Source organism: Pleurodeles waltl, chromosome 1_1 (assembly GCF_031143425.1).
Source record: "Pleurodeles waltl isolate 20211129_DDA chromosome 1_1, aPleWal1.hap1.20221129, whole genome shotgun sequence".
Classification (NCBI taxonomy): domain Eukaryota; kingdom Metazoa; phylum Chordata; class Amphibia; order Caudata; family Salamandridae; genus Pleurodeles; species Pleurodeles waltl.
In genome coordinates this window covers 621,686,273-621,703,339 of record NC_090436.1, presented here as the reverse complement: position 1 = coordinate 621,703,339, position 17,067 = coordinate 621,686,273, and the positions used below count along the sequence as shown (strand labels likewise).

At 50.8% G+C, this 17,067-nt stretch overlaps 1 protein-coding gene across 2 annotated transcripts in view; it reads right to left on the bottom strand.

The window, feature by feature from the left end:
* DCP2 (decapping mRNA 2) overlaps window positions 1-17,067 on the bottom strand; it is a 275,045-nt gene that overhangs the window by 167,043 nt on the left and 90,935 nt on the right. For both annotated transcript variants that reach the window (XM_069226492.1, XM_069226493.1), the window contains exon 4: window positions 2,825-2,923. In XM_069226492.1, the coding sequence (XP_069082593.1) occupies window positions 2,825-2,923 (99 nt within the window). The remainder of the gene's footprint in view (window positions 1-2,824; window positions 2,924-17,067) is intronic.

Genomic DNA, 17,067 nt, shown 5'->3' with positions numbered 1-17,067 from the left:
AGTAGGTGGGGGACTGCACTATGTCCAGAATGCCTCTGATGAAAGAGAGCATTTGAGAGGGCATCAGGTGTGAAATGGGCACATTTATAGTGAACCCCAACAAACGCAGGGTGTCTGCCATCACCTGGAGGTGGGCGACGACTTCCTGAGGCAATTCCGCTTTCAACAGCCAGTATTCAAGGCAGGGGAAGGCTGGAACCCCCAACCTGCACACATGAGCTGCCTCCACTGCCATCACCTTGGTGAACAACAGACGGGCTCTGGTAAGGCAAAAAGGGGTACACAGTACACTAAAAGTGCTCTTGGCCCACTGTGAAATGCAGGTCATGCCTGTGGGCGAGAAGGATGGGAACATGAAAATATGCATCTTGTAGATCAGTGCTACAATCCAGGGTCCCGGGGAGACAGGACCTGGGCTAACGTAAGCATGCATTTTGAATGTCGCCTTTTTCAGCAAGCAGTTTAGAGGATGTAGGTCCAGAATAGGCTAGAGGCCTCAGTCGTTCTTTGGCACCGGAAAGTGGTGAGAATAGCAACAACAACCTACTTCTGATGCTGGGAACCTCTCAATAGGTCCTTTGGCCAGAAGAGTCTGTGCTTCCTGACGTAACAGGGAGAGGTGGTCTGCCATCAGCTGATCAAAAGAGGGTGGCATGGGCGGCAGGGTGGCAGTGAGTGGAAGGGCATAACAACTCTGAACAATCTGGAGCACCCATCTGTTTAAGGTTAAAGATCACCGTCAGGGTAGATGGTGCTGGATAATGCCACCGACCGGTTGCCAGTGGTGGCAAGAAAACATATAAAAGGGGTTTGGAGGCTACAGCTGTCAAAGGGGGTGGCAGGCTGGGAAGATCTCTGGCCTTGGGTCCTGCGAGGCTTGTGGGAACCACATCCATGGCCATGAAAGGACTAGGGAGTCTACTGGCTGTGGTGTCTGGGCAAACAATCACATAGCTGTTCAACCCTACTGTTGCCACGGAAGGGTGAAAGGCAGAGTGTGGGTCCGTGGAGAGCCCCAACGACCAGATACTGACCCTGCTAACTTTAAAGTGCTTGAGCGCTGAGCCTGCCTTACCCAAATTGATGAGTGCTACAGAAGGGCATGTCCATAAGGGATGCCTGGACATACTCCGAAAAGCCAGTTGATCTAAGCCACGCATAGTGATGACGTGCCACCAACAAAGGAATTGCTTTACCTATCAAGTCTGTGGTGTCCAGCCCACAGCGTACGGTGAACTTTGCAGCGTTCCTGCTATGCCTGGCAATGGCCTGGGACAGGATGACGTGGGCCTTCTCCGAAACCATGGGCAGCACATGCACAACTAAGTCCCAAACACTGTGGGAATAACGGCTTAAGAGGAATGCAGTGTTACTGACTGCAGTGTAAGCCTGTGGTTGAGAAAATCCTCTTGCCGAAGGTGTCCAGCCTCCTGCATTTGGCTTATCTGGTGGTGTGATAGGGAATTGATGACGCCAGAAGTGACGTGCGCAGTGCCTATATAGGCAACATCCCAGCGCGCTATCAGTTTTTTGCTTTCCACGCCACAAGCACAGATCTGAAGAGAGCTACCTCAGTGCTTTTTTGAACTACCTTTTTCAACTTTTTGTTGAGATTCTTTTTGAGCTACAATCCAAGTGTGTTAAGGATGTCCCCTAAAAACCTGTATTAGTTTCCTCCTTACCCTGCATCTTGAAGTGGTTGGTATGTATGGCATGTATGAGTAAGGTGAATGGAAGTTTCACAATTTAATGCACACAAATAGAATACTAACGGGATCCTTATGAGGTCCTGTAGAAACCAAAATAGCCCAGTGAGGCATTGGTGCAATGACTGACACATGCTGACCCAGGGATACAGAGGACACTAACTTCCTTAGTGCAGCCCACCTGCCTTTTGAAAATAAACTTATCCCTCAGAACACCCTAGACCAGTGGCTCCCAACCTTTTGACTTCTGTGGACCCCCACTTTATCATTACTGGAACACTGGAACCCAGGGACCCCCCCCCCCCCCACTGAATCAATGGAATCCAGGGACCCCCTACTGAATCATTATTGAAAGCTGGGGACCTAATCTCTTATTATTATTTAATTTTCTAAGCAGTTGCGGATCCCCTGAGGAGGCTTCGCGGACCCCCAGGGGTCCCTGGACCAAAAGGTAGGGAACCACTGCCCTAGACTGATTCAAATCTAGGATCCCATCCAATAACCAAAGAGCTTCCTTGCTGACCAAGGTTGAGCGCATTCAGTTACACTAGGTATCTGGATGAGGATGCTATTATGAAGCATGCCACTTTTAATCTCAGTGGGTGAGAGTCCTTTTAACACCATAGGACGACCCCCGAGGGAGGGTACAGAGAGATAAGCTAAGCACGGTAGGGGTTGCCTCTTATTGTTTTTGAAAGGAGTAAGATTGTGAGTGGAAAAAAAAAAAAGTAAAAAATCATACCGCACAAAAGAATATGCTCTCCATTCATAAAATATGCCACATCATCTAGAGCAAAACCTGTTCAGTGTAGTGCCTCCTAAGCTGACCCTTTACTTTACTGTGGGGGCATGTGAGAGAAGTGAAGATCCACATTTTGGAACAAGAAGCAGTTTATAGCATGAATGAACTCCTGCCTCCATCATGGATGTTTTCATTGCTCGAGTCCTACTTGATTTATGCTTGTTTCTTGAATAATAATGAAAAACAGGCAACGCACAACTTCATAGATAAGTGTGCTACTCTGTACCTCAGCACATGCCAAATATGTCTAATCACTGCCAATAATTGCATGTGTTATTTTCTTTACAAATAATAGGAAAAAAGTGGTTTGCCTTACTTCCCGTGCAGCACAATCGTTTGGAGCTTCCTCTTTGTTCACTTTTCCTTTAGGGAACCCCCAGCCAGATTTTGCTAGATATCCTTGAACCAAAAGTACCTGTACAATAAAGAAGGTTACTAAAAATCAAAATCAACCAATTTTGTCCGAAAGATTTAAACATTTATTTCTTTTTTTCCAGGAATCTTTTTATTGGTATTTCAAATGTTATAACAGTTATTTTGTAACAGTTAGACATTATGATTGTAGCCACACAGTAAACAATTGCAATAATTACGCATTACATAGGTACGCAAGCAATGCTTGCATCAGCAGGTGCATTTACCGTGGCAATAGTTCGGTAAGTGAATGAATTATCTGAGTTGGTGTGTGTCGTTGTACAGGTAGCAAGTTTAGCCCGGGTTCTGGTATAAACATTCCGTGTGATGCGGAAATCAGGTCTCTGGGTTTAAGCACAGAGTACTAGTCAGACATCGTTGCTGTTGCTTTTTCCCCATTAAACGTACATTCGGGAGCACAGTTATTTATAAATGAAGATCCTGGATTAATAACGAATAGGAACAATACCCTTCATAAACAGTGGAGTACATTATCTACGGATTTTTGATAGTGGTAGTGTTGTGCCTTATTGTGTGTGGAATTTTCTCAATATTACATGCATGTGCTGGTATAGCGTTGAGCCACGTTTGGGTCACTATTGTGTAGTGAATTCCTTGCCTCAATTTAGCTGTTTAGGGTAAGGGTGGAATGTTTGGTGAGCATTTCGGTGAACTTCCCATATAACTCCCAGTGCTTGATGAACGTTGGGCTGACCTTAGATGCTAGTCTAGCTCCGCTGTGGTGGAGTCTGCTTCTGGAGTTTGTAAGTGTGTCAGCATGGCATCCCAGCTATCTGATAGTGGATATTTACGCAGGCCAAGGGCATCCTCTCTCCTCAACGCCACCCCCTCAGCGCCCGCCCAGGTTGCAAATGATCATATCCAGGCCAACGCATTTGGAGCCTCCACCGACTTCCAGCTGCGTGTTATCAGTCGTTTTGCTGTTATAAATCTCAAATCTAGGAATCTTGCGGTGGCTCTGTGACGAGGACCCCTAGGAAACAAACCTAACACACAGATCTCCCATGTAGACGGTATGTCGCGCTCTGTGCATGCTGTTAAACAATTGACCACGGCTACCCAGTAACTATGCAGGGAGGGGCAGTGCTACAGCATGTGCAAGAGATCTGCATTTACATGTTTGCATCGTGGGCAGGCTGCGTCAGAGCGAAGGAAATATTTATTAATACGAGCTGGCGTGAGATATGCCCTATGTATTATATAAAATTGTATAACTCTAAATCTAGAGTTGCGGGGTATATTAGTGTGGCTAGCGATGACAGACGCCCATTGCTTGTCCGTGAAGGGTGTGGCTAAGTCACACTCCCAAGCCGTGCGCAGCGCATCACTCTGGCGCACCGAGTGAGTTCTGAGAGCTTCCGTGAACCATTTGATCAGATGTCTGCTCTGTCCCATTACCTGTATGTATTGTATGAGTAGGTGAGTTGGGGGCAGTCGTTAAATCTCCCCACTCCCTCGATAAGGAGCGTAGAAGTGTGTTATATAGTAGAAACTGTCCAACGGGGAGGCCCGTGTCAGCGGTCAGAGTAGTGAATGGAATCAGTTTGCCCTCACTGTACAGGTCGCCCAATGTGTGCAGGTCCGCATTGTGCCAAGCCCTTAGCTCCGCCCCAGTCACTACTCCAGAGGCACGGGGCGTGCCCAAGAGCGCCAAGGCCAGGGCAAATGGGACGATCTCTCTCGTGAGTTGCAGGGACCTGCGATAGCAGCTATGGGCCACTTTAAGGAGAACCTCCTCCGGCGGCGCCGAGCGCGTGATCGGTGGAACAAATTAGTCACTCTTAGTAGAGACGAGGGTCCCGCGGTAGTCGCTGGATCAGAGAGATGGAGCCACGCTAGCCATCCGGACACCCACTGGAGCTGGGATGCTAGGTAATAATGTTCCAGCTTAGGAGCCGAAAGCCCGCCCTGGGCTAGTGGCAGATAAAGTTTCTTAAGTGCAACTCATTAGCGCCCTTTGTTCCAAATAAATTCTCTTAATTTAGGTTCCAGTTCCCTAAAGAAACTGACCGGTATATAGTGTGGAAGATTGGAGAAGTAATATAATAGACGTGGCAGCACAATCATTTTCAAAAGGGCAATTCTGCCTGCTACCGATAGTAGCAGCGTTTGCCAGAAGACCATCTGGGATCTGATGGATGACACCGCCCTTCTAAGGTTTCCATCAAACAGGTCATCTTTTCGGTGATAGATTTGGATGCCTAAATACCTAAACGTGGGCGGCTGCCAGGGAACTACAACTCCGCAAAGGTGTAGCCGTGGGTCTGGGAGTTTAGGATCAAAGGGAAAAAGACAGGATTTTGCCCAATTAGCCCGTAGCCCGGAAAGGGCGGCAAAGTGTTGCAAAATTGTCCCAACTTCCGGAGGGATCTGCGTGACATCCCTAAAGTATAGTAAGAGGTCATCAGCGTATACTGACACGGTATGTAGACCGTCTCCTAGCGGAATGCTCCAGTGGGGGCCCAGACTGCGCAGCATATCAGTCAGTGGCTCAATGGCAAGAGAGATCAGCAGCGGAGAGAGAGGGCAGCCCTGCCTGGTACCCCTATGAACCTCAACCAGCTCCGAGATACCTCCGCTCGTCTTGACCCGGACCCGGGGGCTCGTGTACAGCAGTTTGATCATACAGGGGAAAAGAGGTCCAAGGCCAAGTTGCCGCAGAACTCCAAAGAGATATGGCCATTCCAACTAAACAAAGGCCTTCTCCAGGTCGAGCACCAGACAGCCCGCCAGCGGCCATTCCAGTGTTGAGTAATGCATAACTCGAAACAGCTGCCTGATATTATGTGATGTATCTCGTGCAGGCACAAAGCCGTTCTGGTCCGCGTGCACGAGGTCCGGCACCATTGGCGCTAGGCGCGCTGCTAGCGTCTTGGCTAGTATTTTATAGTCTGTGTCAAGCATTGCCAATGGATGATAGGAGCCAAGCTCCAGGGGGTCCTTCCCTGGCTTGGGGAGCGACACCATCAATGCCTCATTCTGCGATATCGACAATGAACCTTCCTGCATTGACTCTTCGTTCACGCGGAGAAGATGGGGTGCAAAGACAGTGGAAAAGGTCTTATAAAAGTCGGCCGGAAGTCTGCCTGGGCCAGGAGTTCTGCCCGCAGAGAGATCATGTATGCTGGCCTGAATTTCAGAGAGCTCAAGGGGCTCCTCTAGTGCGGCACGTTGTGCCGCTGTCAGGTGGTGTAGTGTGATTGCCGAGAGGAATTCTGCACAGGCCTGTCGGCTCGGTGGCGTGACAGAGCGATAGAGGGTTCTATAGTGGTGCGTGAACTCTGCATGTATCTCTGGGGGTGTATGAAACACTGCACCAGACATTGAGCGTATCTCTACAATAGGGCCACACTCCCGCTCGTCCCGGTCAGCCACACCAGAAGTCTGCCTGATTTATCGGCAGAGGCATGGGTGCGCGCGAGTGGCAGCATAGTTTAAGCAGCACAGCCGGTCCAGCAGAGAGAGATGTTCAGTCCTCGCCGCCAACAGGAGTGCCATCTCCCTGAGTCCCCGGGCAGCCTCTCGTTCAGGACGCAGTAGGGTCCGCTCTACCCGAGTGAGTTTGTTTTCCACTGAGCGTCGCAGGCTCCACTGAGTTTCCATACAGTGGCCTCTAATGAAGACCTTAAAAGCATCTCACTCCACCAAGCCAGAGGATGCCGTGCCTCTGTTGATTTCAAAGTATTCAGGGATTGGATCATCTAGTGATGCTTTAAACACTGCATCTTCCAGAAGCTCGGGCCTGAGCTTCCAGGTGGGAATCGCTGGGAGAGAGGCATCCCATCCTAGCCGTACAATTTGTGGGTTGTGGTCTGAGTGAGTGTGGTCTAGGTAGTCGGTGTCCTGGACTGCAGTATATAAATTATGTGTGCACAGTATTCTGTCTAGGCGCACGTGTAAAGAATGTGGGGCAGAGTAATATGAATAGATTCTGTCCGTGGGGTTACGGTGACGCCATATGTCTAACAAGTGCCAATTTCTGGACCAGATGTTTAACGCTCACGATGCTGCCACAGTAGGAGCCGTGGGCAATGGTGGATATGAGCGGTCTAGGTCTGGGTCCAATACACTGTTAAAGTCCCCACCTAGGAGCCAGGGGTAATCGCTCCACCCAGACAACTGGTGGGACAGAGTGTGGAGAAAGGAGGCTTGGTCCAGGTTTGGCGCGTATATGGAGCCCAACACCAGTGCCCGGCCCGCAAGTTGACCCCTCACTAGCACGTATCGCCCCTGTTTGTCGATTATTTGACCTTCTTCTACAAAAGGTATGCCTGGTTTAATCCAAATCAGAGCGCCCCTTGCGTAAGTGGAATACCCTGTCGCATATAACTGAACTCTCCATCGATGCCGCAGACGAGGCACCTCCGGAAGCGCTAAGTGGGTCTCTTGCAAAAAAGGTATGTGTGCTGAGTGCCTTTTAAGGTAGGAATATATCGAGTATCGTCTCTTTGGTGTATGTATGCCACACACATTCCAGTGATGTAGGTATTCATGGTGGGTTTCAGTAGTAAATGCAGCTAACTAGTAATGTGGTCCACGCAAGCGGGGTTATGTATGGGATAATAGGGTTCCAACACTCCATCAGGCTACTAAAGCATGGTCTCCGTAACAATACTAACAAATAAAATACCATCAGAGCAGAGGAGCAACCAGCACCCGCCCAAACCAGATAACCCACTGGGTCAACAAAGCAACTGTATATAATAAGTCTCCACTAGTAGGAGAGTGGGGTAGGCCGTGTGCCTTGAAGGCGAACGTGTGGTGAGGTGTGTTCCCCGGTGGACATGAATGAGTGAGTCGTGGGGCCAGTAGATATGGATGACCATGAGCAGGAGGAAGGAAAGTGATGGAGAGGGGGGACAGAGGAGGGACCGATGCGCCCCGCCAGGAAATCCCCCTATTAATGCACAGGTGCGCCCCCAGTCCATCAGATCAGTAATATATTACAAATTAGCTCTCGGGTGCGGATTGGTTACTGAAGAAACTGGGGATTATGGGGTGTGTACCCGTGGGGCTGCCAGGGGGTTAAGATAAGTGCAGGAGCAGGCTAGAATAATTTGTCCGCTGTATGGGGGGGTCACCCCCAGGCGCGCCGGGGAGTCCGTCTCGGAGAGATGGTCTGGTGTAACAAGGCCCTCACTGTTCGGTTGTGAGGCTTCAGTTCCTGTCTCCGAATCGGCCGAGGGAGAGTTAATGGCCGCCGCTGACTGCAACACCTCATGCCGCTCCTGAATGATCTGCTCCAGATCAGGGACATGTTTTGCCCTCTCTGGGGTTGCATCACACGCCTTGCGGGCACGTCTCACGCAGGTGCGCCTGCCCCTCGGCACCGGTGGGTTCGTTTCCAGTTCTCTACCACTGATACGGCCTGTGGACTCCAGCCATTCCCACACCGCTTCTGGCGTGGTGAAGAAGTGGGATTTGTTATCAGCTATTATGCGGAGCTTGGCCGGAAATAGGAGAGTACTCAAGATCCAGGGTCCAGAGCTTGCGCTTTAATGGCAAATAGGAGGCACGATCCATTTGCACTGCCAATGTGCTGTCAGGGAACAACATGGCCTGGGCGTTGTCCACCGAGGCGGTGGGGACGATCTGATTGACCTCAGAATGTTGTCTCTATCCGCATAGTGGAGTAGACGAAGTATGAAGGGACGTGGGCTGCTTCCCAGTGGTCATTTTCTGGTAGGGATCCTATGTGCACGTTCCACTGAAAAGAAAGGTGTCAGTGTTCCCTCCGGTACCAACCTCCGAAGCCAGCCCTCAGAGTATGCGACAGCGTCATGACCTTCCACGTCCTCCGGTAGGCCAACAACTCGTATGTTGTTTCTCTGGGTGTGGCCTTCAGTATCCTCGACACAACGCTCCAGTTCATCTATGCAGGCCAATACATCTCCCATTGTGCTTTCCAATCGAGTTGTTCTAGGCGTCAGCTCATCCAGTCATGTCTCAAGTGTTCCTGTCTTGTCCGCTAGTTTGCAGTGATCCGCATGTAGCAAGGCAAGGTCGCTGGCCACCTTGTCTATCTTGCCTTCCAAGGTCGTTCGGGCCCACTCCAGGGAGGTGCCTATACGCTCCACCGCCGCCAATACGGCGTCTAGTTTTTTACTGTCCTGGGGCGAAGGCTCCGGTGTGTTCTTGGCACCAGAGCGGAGGCGACCAACCCCCGCCATGGCCACAGCTCGTGTGAGCTCCTGTGAGGAGGCAGGTCACCGTCCCCGCCACAGGACAACTCCTAAGGGTCCTCGCCACGTATGTCCCACTGACCTGTCACCCAGGGCAAGTAGGACGAAGCACGTAGGGAGTGTCGTTCGGCCACACGCCCACACAGTTGGTTGAACGCAGGCTGGCTGGGGCCCACTACCGGCCTCCCGGTCCGCAGGGCCACATCAAGAGACGTGGTCTACAGTGATGAGGCCCTTCAGAGCCCTCCAAGCGGCAGACTTCAGCACCTCCGCTACGTCGGGAAACCGGGCCAGGCCCACTTGCATGCTCCACCAGACTACAACGGAGCAGCAGCACGAGCAGCCCAGGCACCGGTGCCCCCTCCATCCCCCAGGGGCCCCAGTCTTCAGAACTGTCCGGGGGGCCCCGCTTTCCAGGCCACTAGCCCCCGCAAAGTGCCCAGAGCATGCTGGTTCAGTCTCACCTCCCTCCTGCACTGTCCTCAGTTCCGGGTCGAAGCTCGGCCACCCCCAGGTCGGGCACCATACAGGTGTGGAGGTTGCCGCCGCGATCTCCACTGTGCCCCTCTGTGTCCCTCGGTGTCCCTCCAGGCATCCACGCGCGGCTTACTCTGAAAACACTCTTCCTTGTGTGCGTAGGCCTCCGCGCGCGCCCTGCCGCTGTCCAACGCAGGACCGCGAACGAAGGCTCTGGCGTGTCAGGGAGACCAAGCGCGGCAGAGCGGTCGCTGCACTGCAGTCGCTGGCCCCGCGTATTTCTCCTGATGCCGGATAAACAGGGGTATGAACGCAGAGCTCTAACAGCTCGCGTCCGCCATCTTAGATGGCTGACCACGCCCCCCTTAAACATTTATTTCTTAGGTGTATTTTTGAATTGTGGGCCTATCGGCATGAGCAACAAATCACTTCACATAAAAAAAAGAATTATACAGAATGGCACTAAGGATAGATAAATGTTAATAATACCAGTCTTAGAGAAGAGACAGGTAAAGCTAAAAGGGAGAGGTGGTACAGTCAGTCTTTCAAATATAATATGAATAGCTTTCCATGTTCTTCCAGAAGGATAAAAAATTGTGGTTCAGTGAGACATCCTTGGGCAGATTGTAGCACGAGCTCGGAGCAAAGCAGAAGAAGCCTTTGTCAAAGGTCTTCAACCTTTATAGATGTCTTTATCTTTGGGATATCCAGTAGCAACTGAGATTTGCATATTGCATTTCTTTTTCACCCTGTAATGAAAAGGCTGCCTTTCAAATAGCCGTAGGTCTAAGTGTAAAGCTTTTCTGGTGATGAATGCCGGGTTAAAGTGGATTTTAGCATCAAAAGGGAGCAAGGTGAGCTCAATAATAATAGGAAGTGATGCGTTCCCACTTCCTAACACCTTTGGCAGGCTGCAGCAAGTAGGATCCAAGTGGGGCCAATGTAGTTTTATAAAGGGTGGCCAAGAGTGAATTTCCTTCATCTGTGTGATAGCCAATGCCTGACAGTTGCTCTGATGGAAAAGTTTTAGCTTTCTAAGACATAAGTGTTGCTTACATCTGCCCGCAAGACCTATGTTCTCCAGGTGGTGAGGTCATCTGCAGAGATACAGTCCCTCTTAAATGAACAAGTTACTTACCTTTGGTAACGATTTATCTGGTAGAGACATATTCTACTTGCCGATTCCTTACCTTAGAATTTTTCCCAGGCGTCAGTCTGGATCCAGAGATTTTTCTTGAAGCAGTACCCTTGCGCGCCATTAGGTGGCATCGGTCGACTCCACGTCAGTCGTTGGCGTCGGGGTCACCGGAGATGATGTTGAAGGTCATATATAGGTGCCACCCCGGAGCGCTGACGTCAGTTTCTTTTCACGCCAGAAGTGCAGAGCCATGAAGAAAACGGACTCTGGTGTGCCAGAACTAGGGCCCTGAAAGGAAAGTCCCCGTCCCTAGAAATCAGTTCACAGAGCGGGAGGATGGGTGAGCCGGTAAGGAATCTGCAACTAGAATATGTCTCTACTAGATAAATCGTTACCGAACGTAAGTAACTTGTTCATCTGAGAGAGACTTCTAGTTGCAGATTCTTTAGCTTAGAATAGATACCCCAACAAACCCATCCCCAGAGGTGGGTCTGCAAACCAAGACCATACTAGGAAGTCCTGCAGGACAAACAGGCAAAGTACCCCACCCTTCGAACCCAACTGTCTAGGCAGTAGTGTTTAGTATATGTGTGCAAGGACTCAGACGTACCTGCCTGGCAGATATCCAGGACTGGAACTCCACGTGCTAACGCAGTGGTTGCAGCTGTTGCTCTGGCAGAATGAGCGCACAAGCCCTCTGGGGGTTGCTTCTTAGCCAATGCGTGGTACATTTTAATGCAGAGAACCACCCATCTAGAGATGGTCCTCTGCTGAATTGCTCGACCTTTTTTTGCACCCACATAACCCACAAAGCGTTGATCGTCCACCCGAAACTCTTTTGTACGTTCAAGAAAGAACGCCAACGCTCTTTTTGGGTCCAGATGGTGGAGTCTCGCCACTTCCTTAGAAGCATTTGGGGGGGCGTGTAAAAAGAAGCAAGGTGATTGATTGGCCTACATGAAAGAGTGTGACCACTTTAGGCAGAAAAGAAGCCTCAGTACCAAGCACCACCTTGTCAGGGTGGATGGAGATCAAAGGTTGCTTCGAATAAAGAGCCTGCAGCTCCTTTGCTCTGCGAGCAGAGGTTATAGCTACAAGGAAGAGTGTTTTCAGAGTAAGCAGGCAAAGAGGGCAGTTGTGAAGTGGCCCAAAGGGAGCGCACATCAAATAGAACACAGTTCAAATCCCATTGGGGCATTATGAATGGGGAAGGAGGAAAGAGAAGGTTAAGAACCATAAGAAATCGCCCCACAATAGGAGATTTAAATAAAGAGGGTTGATCAGGCAATCGGAGAAAAGCCGAAATGGCAGACAAATAACCCTTGAGGTTGCCCAGAGCAGAGTCCAACTGGGTCAGAGAAAGGACAAACAAAAGAATCTCGGAAAGAGGAGCCGATAGGGGTCAACAGATTTGTCTGAACACCATGCCACAAATTTGTTCCATCTGCATGTGTATACCGTTTTGGTGAAGGGATGCTTGGCTGCCAGGATAACATTGCAGACTTCGGGCAGAAAGGCAAAAGCTGTCACTTGCTGCTGCTCAATCTCCATGCAAGAAGGAGGAGACTGGACAGGTTTGTGTGGCAAACGGTCCCCTGCTGCTGCAACAGAAGATCCTCCGGAAGAGGAAGTCTGATCAGAGGACCAATGGCCATGCTCAATACTCATTGTGCACAGTCCGAAGCCACAAGACTGACTTCTGCCCGGTGGTTCTGGTCATTGGCGGAAAGGAGGCCAGAGTCCTACTAGAGACGAAAAGCATTGCCGAGCGACTGCTGCCTTGGAAGTTCCAACGTGCAAAAGAGCTGGCATTGCGCGTTCTCTACAGAGGCAAACAGATCCAACCAAGGATCTCCCCACTGCTGAAAGAGACCATGCGCCACCTCCAGATGGAGACGCCATTTGTGATCGACCAGGCACTGGCGGCTGAGTTTGCTCACTCGGAAGTTCAGAGAGACCGCCAGGTACTGAACCACCAGGGATATTCCCTGATGTTCCAGCCATGTCCAGAGGTGGACAGCCTTCTGACAAAGGGTCCACGACCCCATCCTGCCCTGTTTGTTGCAGTACCACATGGCGGTGGTGTTGTCTGTAAACATCTGCACCCCTTTCCCTTTGAGAGAGGGAAGGAATGCTTTCAATTGTAGTCTAATCGCCCGCCTCGAGCTCCAAAAGGTTGATGTGGAACTCGAACTCCGCTGGAGACCAGACACCTCTGATCTCTTCCTCTCCCATGTGGCCACCCCATACCAGGAGTGACGCATTTGTCACTATGGTCAGATCTGGTTGGGGAATATGTCTCTGACCCAATCGTGGTTCAAAGTCACCACCGCAGATCTGGACCATGTCGGAGAGATTCCCCTGATGCTGCGCCAACTGGAAATTCAGGTCCCACTGCAGAGCCGGCATATGCCATCTGGCATGTGTCACCAGCAGGATGCAGGAGGCCATGAGGCCCAGCAGCCTCAGAGTCATTCTCACCCAAATCCAGGATAGAGGCTAAAAAATCAGTATCATAGACTGAATATACTGGACTTGCCGCTCGGGGGATTGGCCCGAAACTGCACGTGTCCAGAAAAGCTCAGATGAAAGGGAGCGTCTGATAGGGAGTCAGGTGTGACTCCGCACGTTTATAGTGTACCCCGTAAATGCAGGAGGTCCACCGTAGTCTGGAGGTGGGAGTCAAGAGCCTGAGGCGTGCTCATCTTCAACAGCCAGTCTTCGAAGTAGGAGAAGACTGAAACCTCTAACCTGCACAGATGAGCTGCAACCACCGCCATCACTTTGGTGAACACCCGATGGATGCTGTTAAGGCCAAAGGGGAGCATGTTAAATTGAAAATGCTTGTAACCTACCACAAACCGCAGGTAACATCTATGGGCAGACAGGACAGGAATATGGAAATAAGAGTTCTGCAAGCCAAACGCAACCATCCAGTCTCCCGGGCAGACAGGACCTGAGCCAGAGTGAGGATTTTGAAATTCTCTTTCCTGAGGAAGAGACTAAAGTACCGGAGGTCGAGGATAAGGTGGAAGCCCTTGTTCTTTTTGGGCACCAGAAAGTAGTGGGAATAACAACTATGACCTTCTTCTGGCACAGGGACCCTCTCTATGGCTCTGTAGGAAACTCCCTCTTTTTGGCATGGTAACCCCCACTTTTTGGCTCGTCAGTGTGCTTTGACTATTTTCACTGGGATCCTGCTAACCAGGACCTCAGTGATTGTGCTCTGTGCTCTCTCCTCTAAATCAAGTTACCTTGGTACCCTTTTACACCCCACAATTGGCATGCTGATTTACTCCTGTAAGTCCCTAGTATATAGTACCCAGGGCACTAGTACACCCTGGGAACCCCTGCAGCATGTATTAGGCCACCTATGAGATACCATGCAAACTGTGTCTGCGGGCCTGCCATTTGCAGCCTGTGTGAAAAGGTGCATGCACTATTTAACTGCTGGCCACTACACCAGGTCACTGTAAGTCACCCCTATGGTAGGCCCTTCCAGCCCTAAAGGCAGGTTGCAAGTCCCTATGTGTGTGGGCACCCCTGCAAGTGCAGAGATGCCCCTATGAACTCCAGTTTCAATTCCCTGGACTTCGTAAGTGCGGGGAAGCCATTTTAGCTATGTTCTGGCCATAGCTCACTACCTATAGTGCAGCTACTTAATGGTAACTCCGAACCTAGGAATGTTTGGTATCAAACATGTAGGAATCATACCCCAATACTGATGCCAGTATTGGTGGCATGATTCCATGGCTTGCTTTCAAGGGCACATTTGAGCCCTCCTTGCATAATTCAGTTTACACCAGTCCAGGAACCCCCAGTCCCTGCTCTGGCGAGAAACTGCACAAAGGAAAGAAGAGTGACCACTCCCTGTCCATCAAAACCCCAGGGGTGGTGCCTAGAGCTCCTCCAGGTGGCCACTTGTTTCTGCCATCTTGAAATCAAGATGAGCAGAGGCCCCTGGGAGCATCTGACTGGTCAGGTTAGGCAGATGACGTCAGTGACCCCTCTGATAGGTGTTCACCTTGCAAAGTGACCAAGCCCCTTTTTGGGCTATTTAGGGACTCCCTCATGGGTGGGTCCCCAGATTCGGCATGCAAGACTCCACCAGGACTCCTCTGCAATGACCTCTTCTGATCCTGGCCACCGCAACTGCTGCTGGACTTCAGAGGAACTGAACAAGACCGCAACCCCGAGACAACCTCTCCTTGCAACATTGTTTCCACGGCTCCTGTCAGCAACTTGCAACATTTCCACAGCTGTGCATCCTCCAAGGGTCGGCAAGACTTCAGTTGCACCAAAGAAGCAGGAAGGAATCGCCCTTTGAGTGAAGGAGTCACTCCCCTTCATCTGCAGGCACCTTAAACAATGTCCAGCGGATGAGATCTTCTGTCCTCTGGATCTGCAAAGAATTTCCAACACAGGTGGTGGTTCTGAGGGGTCCTCGGGGTCCTCTCTGCATTCTGTCCAACTTAGGAGATGGTGAGCCCTTGCTTCTTCCTCCAGGACGGAATCCCTGTGCACCGTGACTGTTGCAACAACCAAGGATTGTTGACTCCTGCTCTGGGGGATTTTCAGGCTCCAACTTGCCCCGGCCCCCAGCACTCTACCTCTGCAATGATGGTCTCTTCTCTGCTGCTCCAGCAACGTGGGACTCCTTTTCAGGTGTGCTGCCTGGGCCTCACTGCGACTTACTGTGACTGCTGCCAGTGGGTTGCTTGTGGGGGCTCCGACTGCTTCTGCTGGCTCTCCTGTCTTCTTAGGGTCAGCCTGTATTCCCCTCCAAGGGTCGAGTCTCCAGGACATTACTGGTCTTCTTCATCTCTTCAAATCTTCTTCAGCTATTTGCATTTGCTTGTGCTTGTTGGTGGTCCTCCTAGCCACTGACCCGTCTACAATCCTGCGAACTTCGAGGGACAGCTCGTAGGCAACTTCAGGGACTCCTCTGCAGCTCCTAGACTCCACAGTTGGACTTCATCCACCACCGTCGACCCAGATATTTACCCACGGAAGGGTCGGCATTGGCTCCTGCCCCTCCTGGACACTCCTACATGGACTGGACTCTGTCCCCTTCTTTTACAGATCCTCTTCATCCAGAATCCACTGTTGGGCTCCACTGGCCTGGTACTGTTCTTGCATTATTCCAATTCCAAGTCCCCATGTTACCTATGGGACGACCAGGTAACGTACCTCTGCTCTCCTGGTCGATGGGTGGTCTTCTAGATACTCAGCTCTTAGAGTTCCATACTCTCCCAGCCCTTGGCTAACTACTCCATATCGTCTGGTGGAGGACCTATTCTCGCATTGCACTATTTTAGTATATGGTTCGGCCCCCCATAGGGCCCTTGCTATTTCTAATTTTTTTACGCTAATCCTTAGTACTTACCTGTGTATATTTTGTGTGTACTTACCTCCAGAAAGGGGCGATTGCCTATAGTAATCTAGTTCAGTGTGCCTGTAATAAAGTACCTTTATTTTTGCAACACTGTGTGGTTCCTTTCATATGTTGTAACTTACTGTGTGACTACTGTGGTATTGCAAGTGCTTTACACTCCTCCTAGATAAGTCTTGGCTGCTCACCACAGCTACCACTAGAGAGTCCTGGCTACCTAGACACTGTAACACTAACTAATAATGGTTCCCTGGACCTGGTATAAGGTGCCAACACCATAGGTGTCCACCACACACCAGACCAGCCTCCAACAGGCTCCCTTTGCCAAGAGAGCCATAACTGCCAGGTGATCCTCCTTCATCAGATCGCATGATGGTGGCATGGAGGGAGGGGTATTGTCTAAGGGGAGGGAGTAGCCACTTTAGACTATTTACAAAACCCACCTGTGATGTCATGGCATTCCAGCAGGGCAGGTGATGGCGGATCCTGCCATTGACTGGTCCATGGTGGGGAAGCGCCTGTTCAGGAAGGCTTGGAGTCTGCAGCTGAGAGGGGACAGTGGACTGGCTTGACTGCTAGCACCCCGATCCACACGGACGCTGCATCCCATGTCCATGGCAAAGCAAAGGCTTAGCAGCATGCGTGGTACGGTAGCTGGCAGGGAACAGACGTGATTGGGATCCCCTTCCGTAGCCTGGAAGGGGCGAAACGCAGACTGAGGGGGGCAAGTGGTGGTAGCGAGGCCGGGGACTCCTTAAAGCGCACAAGCGTCAAGGCTGCTTTGTCCCAGAAGAGACTTGTGCCATCAAAGGGCATGTCCACCAGTCGAAGCAACCACTGTGCCCAAATAGTCGGTCTTATTCAACCCACATCTGATTGTGAATTTGGACGCGTCTCTCCGGGACCTGTGGCAGCACTTGCACGACCGTGTCCCA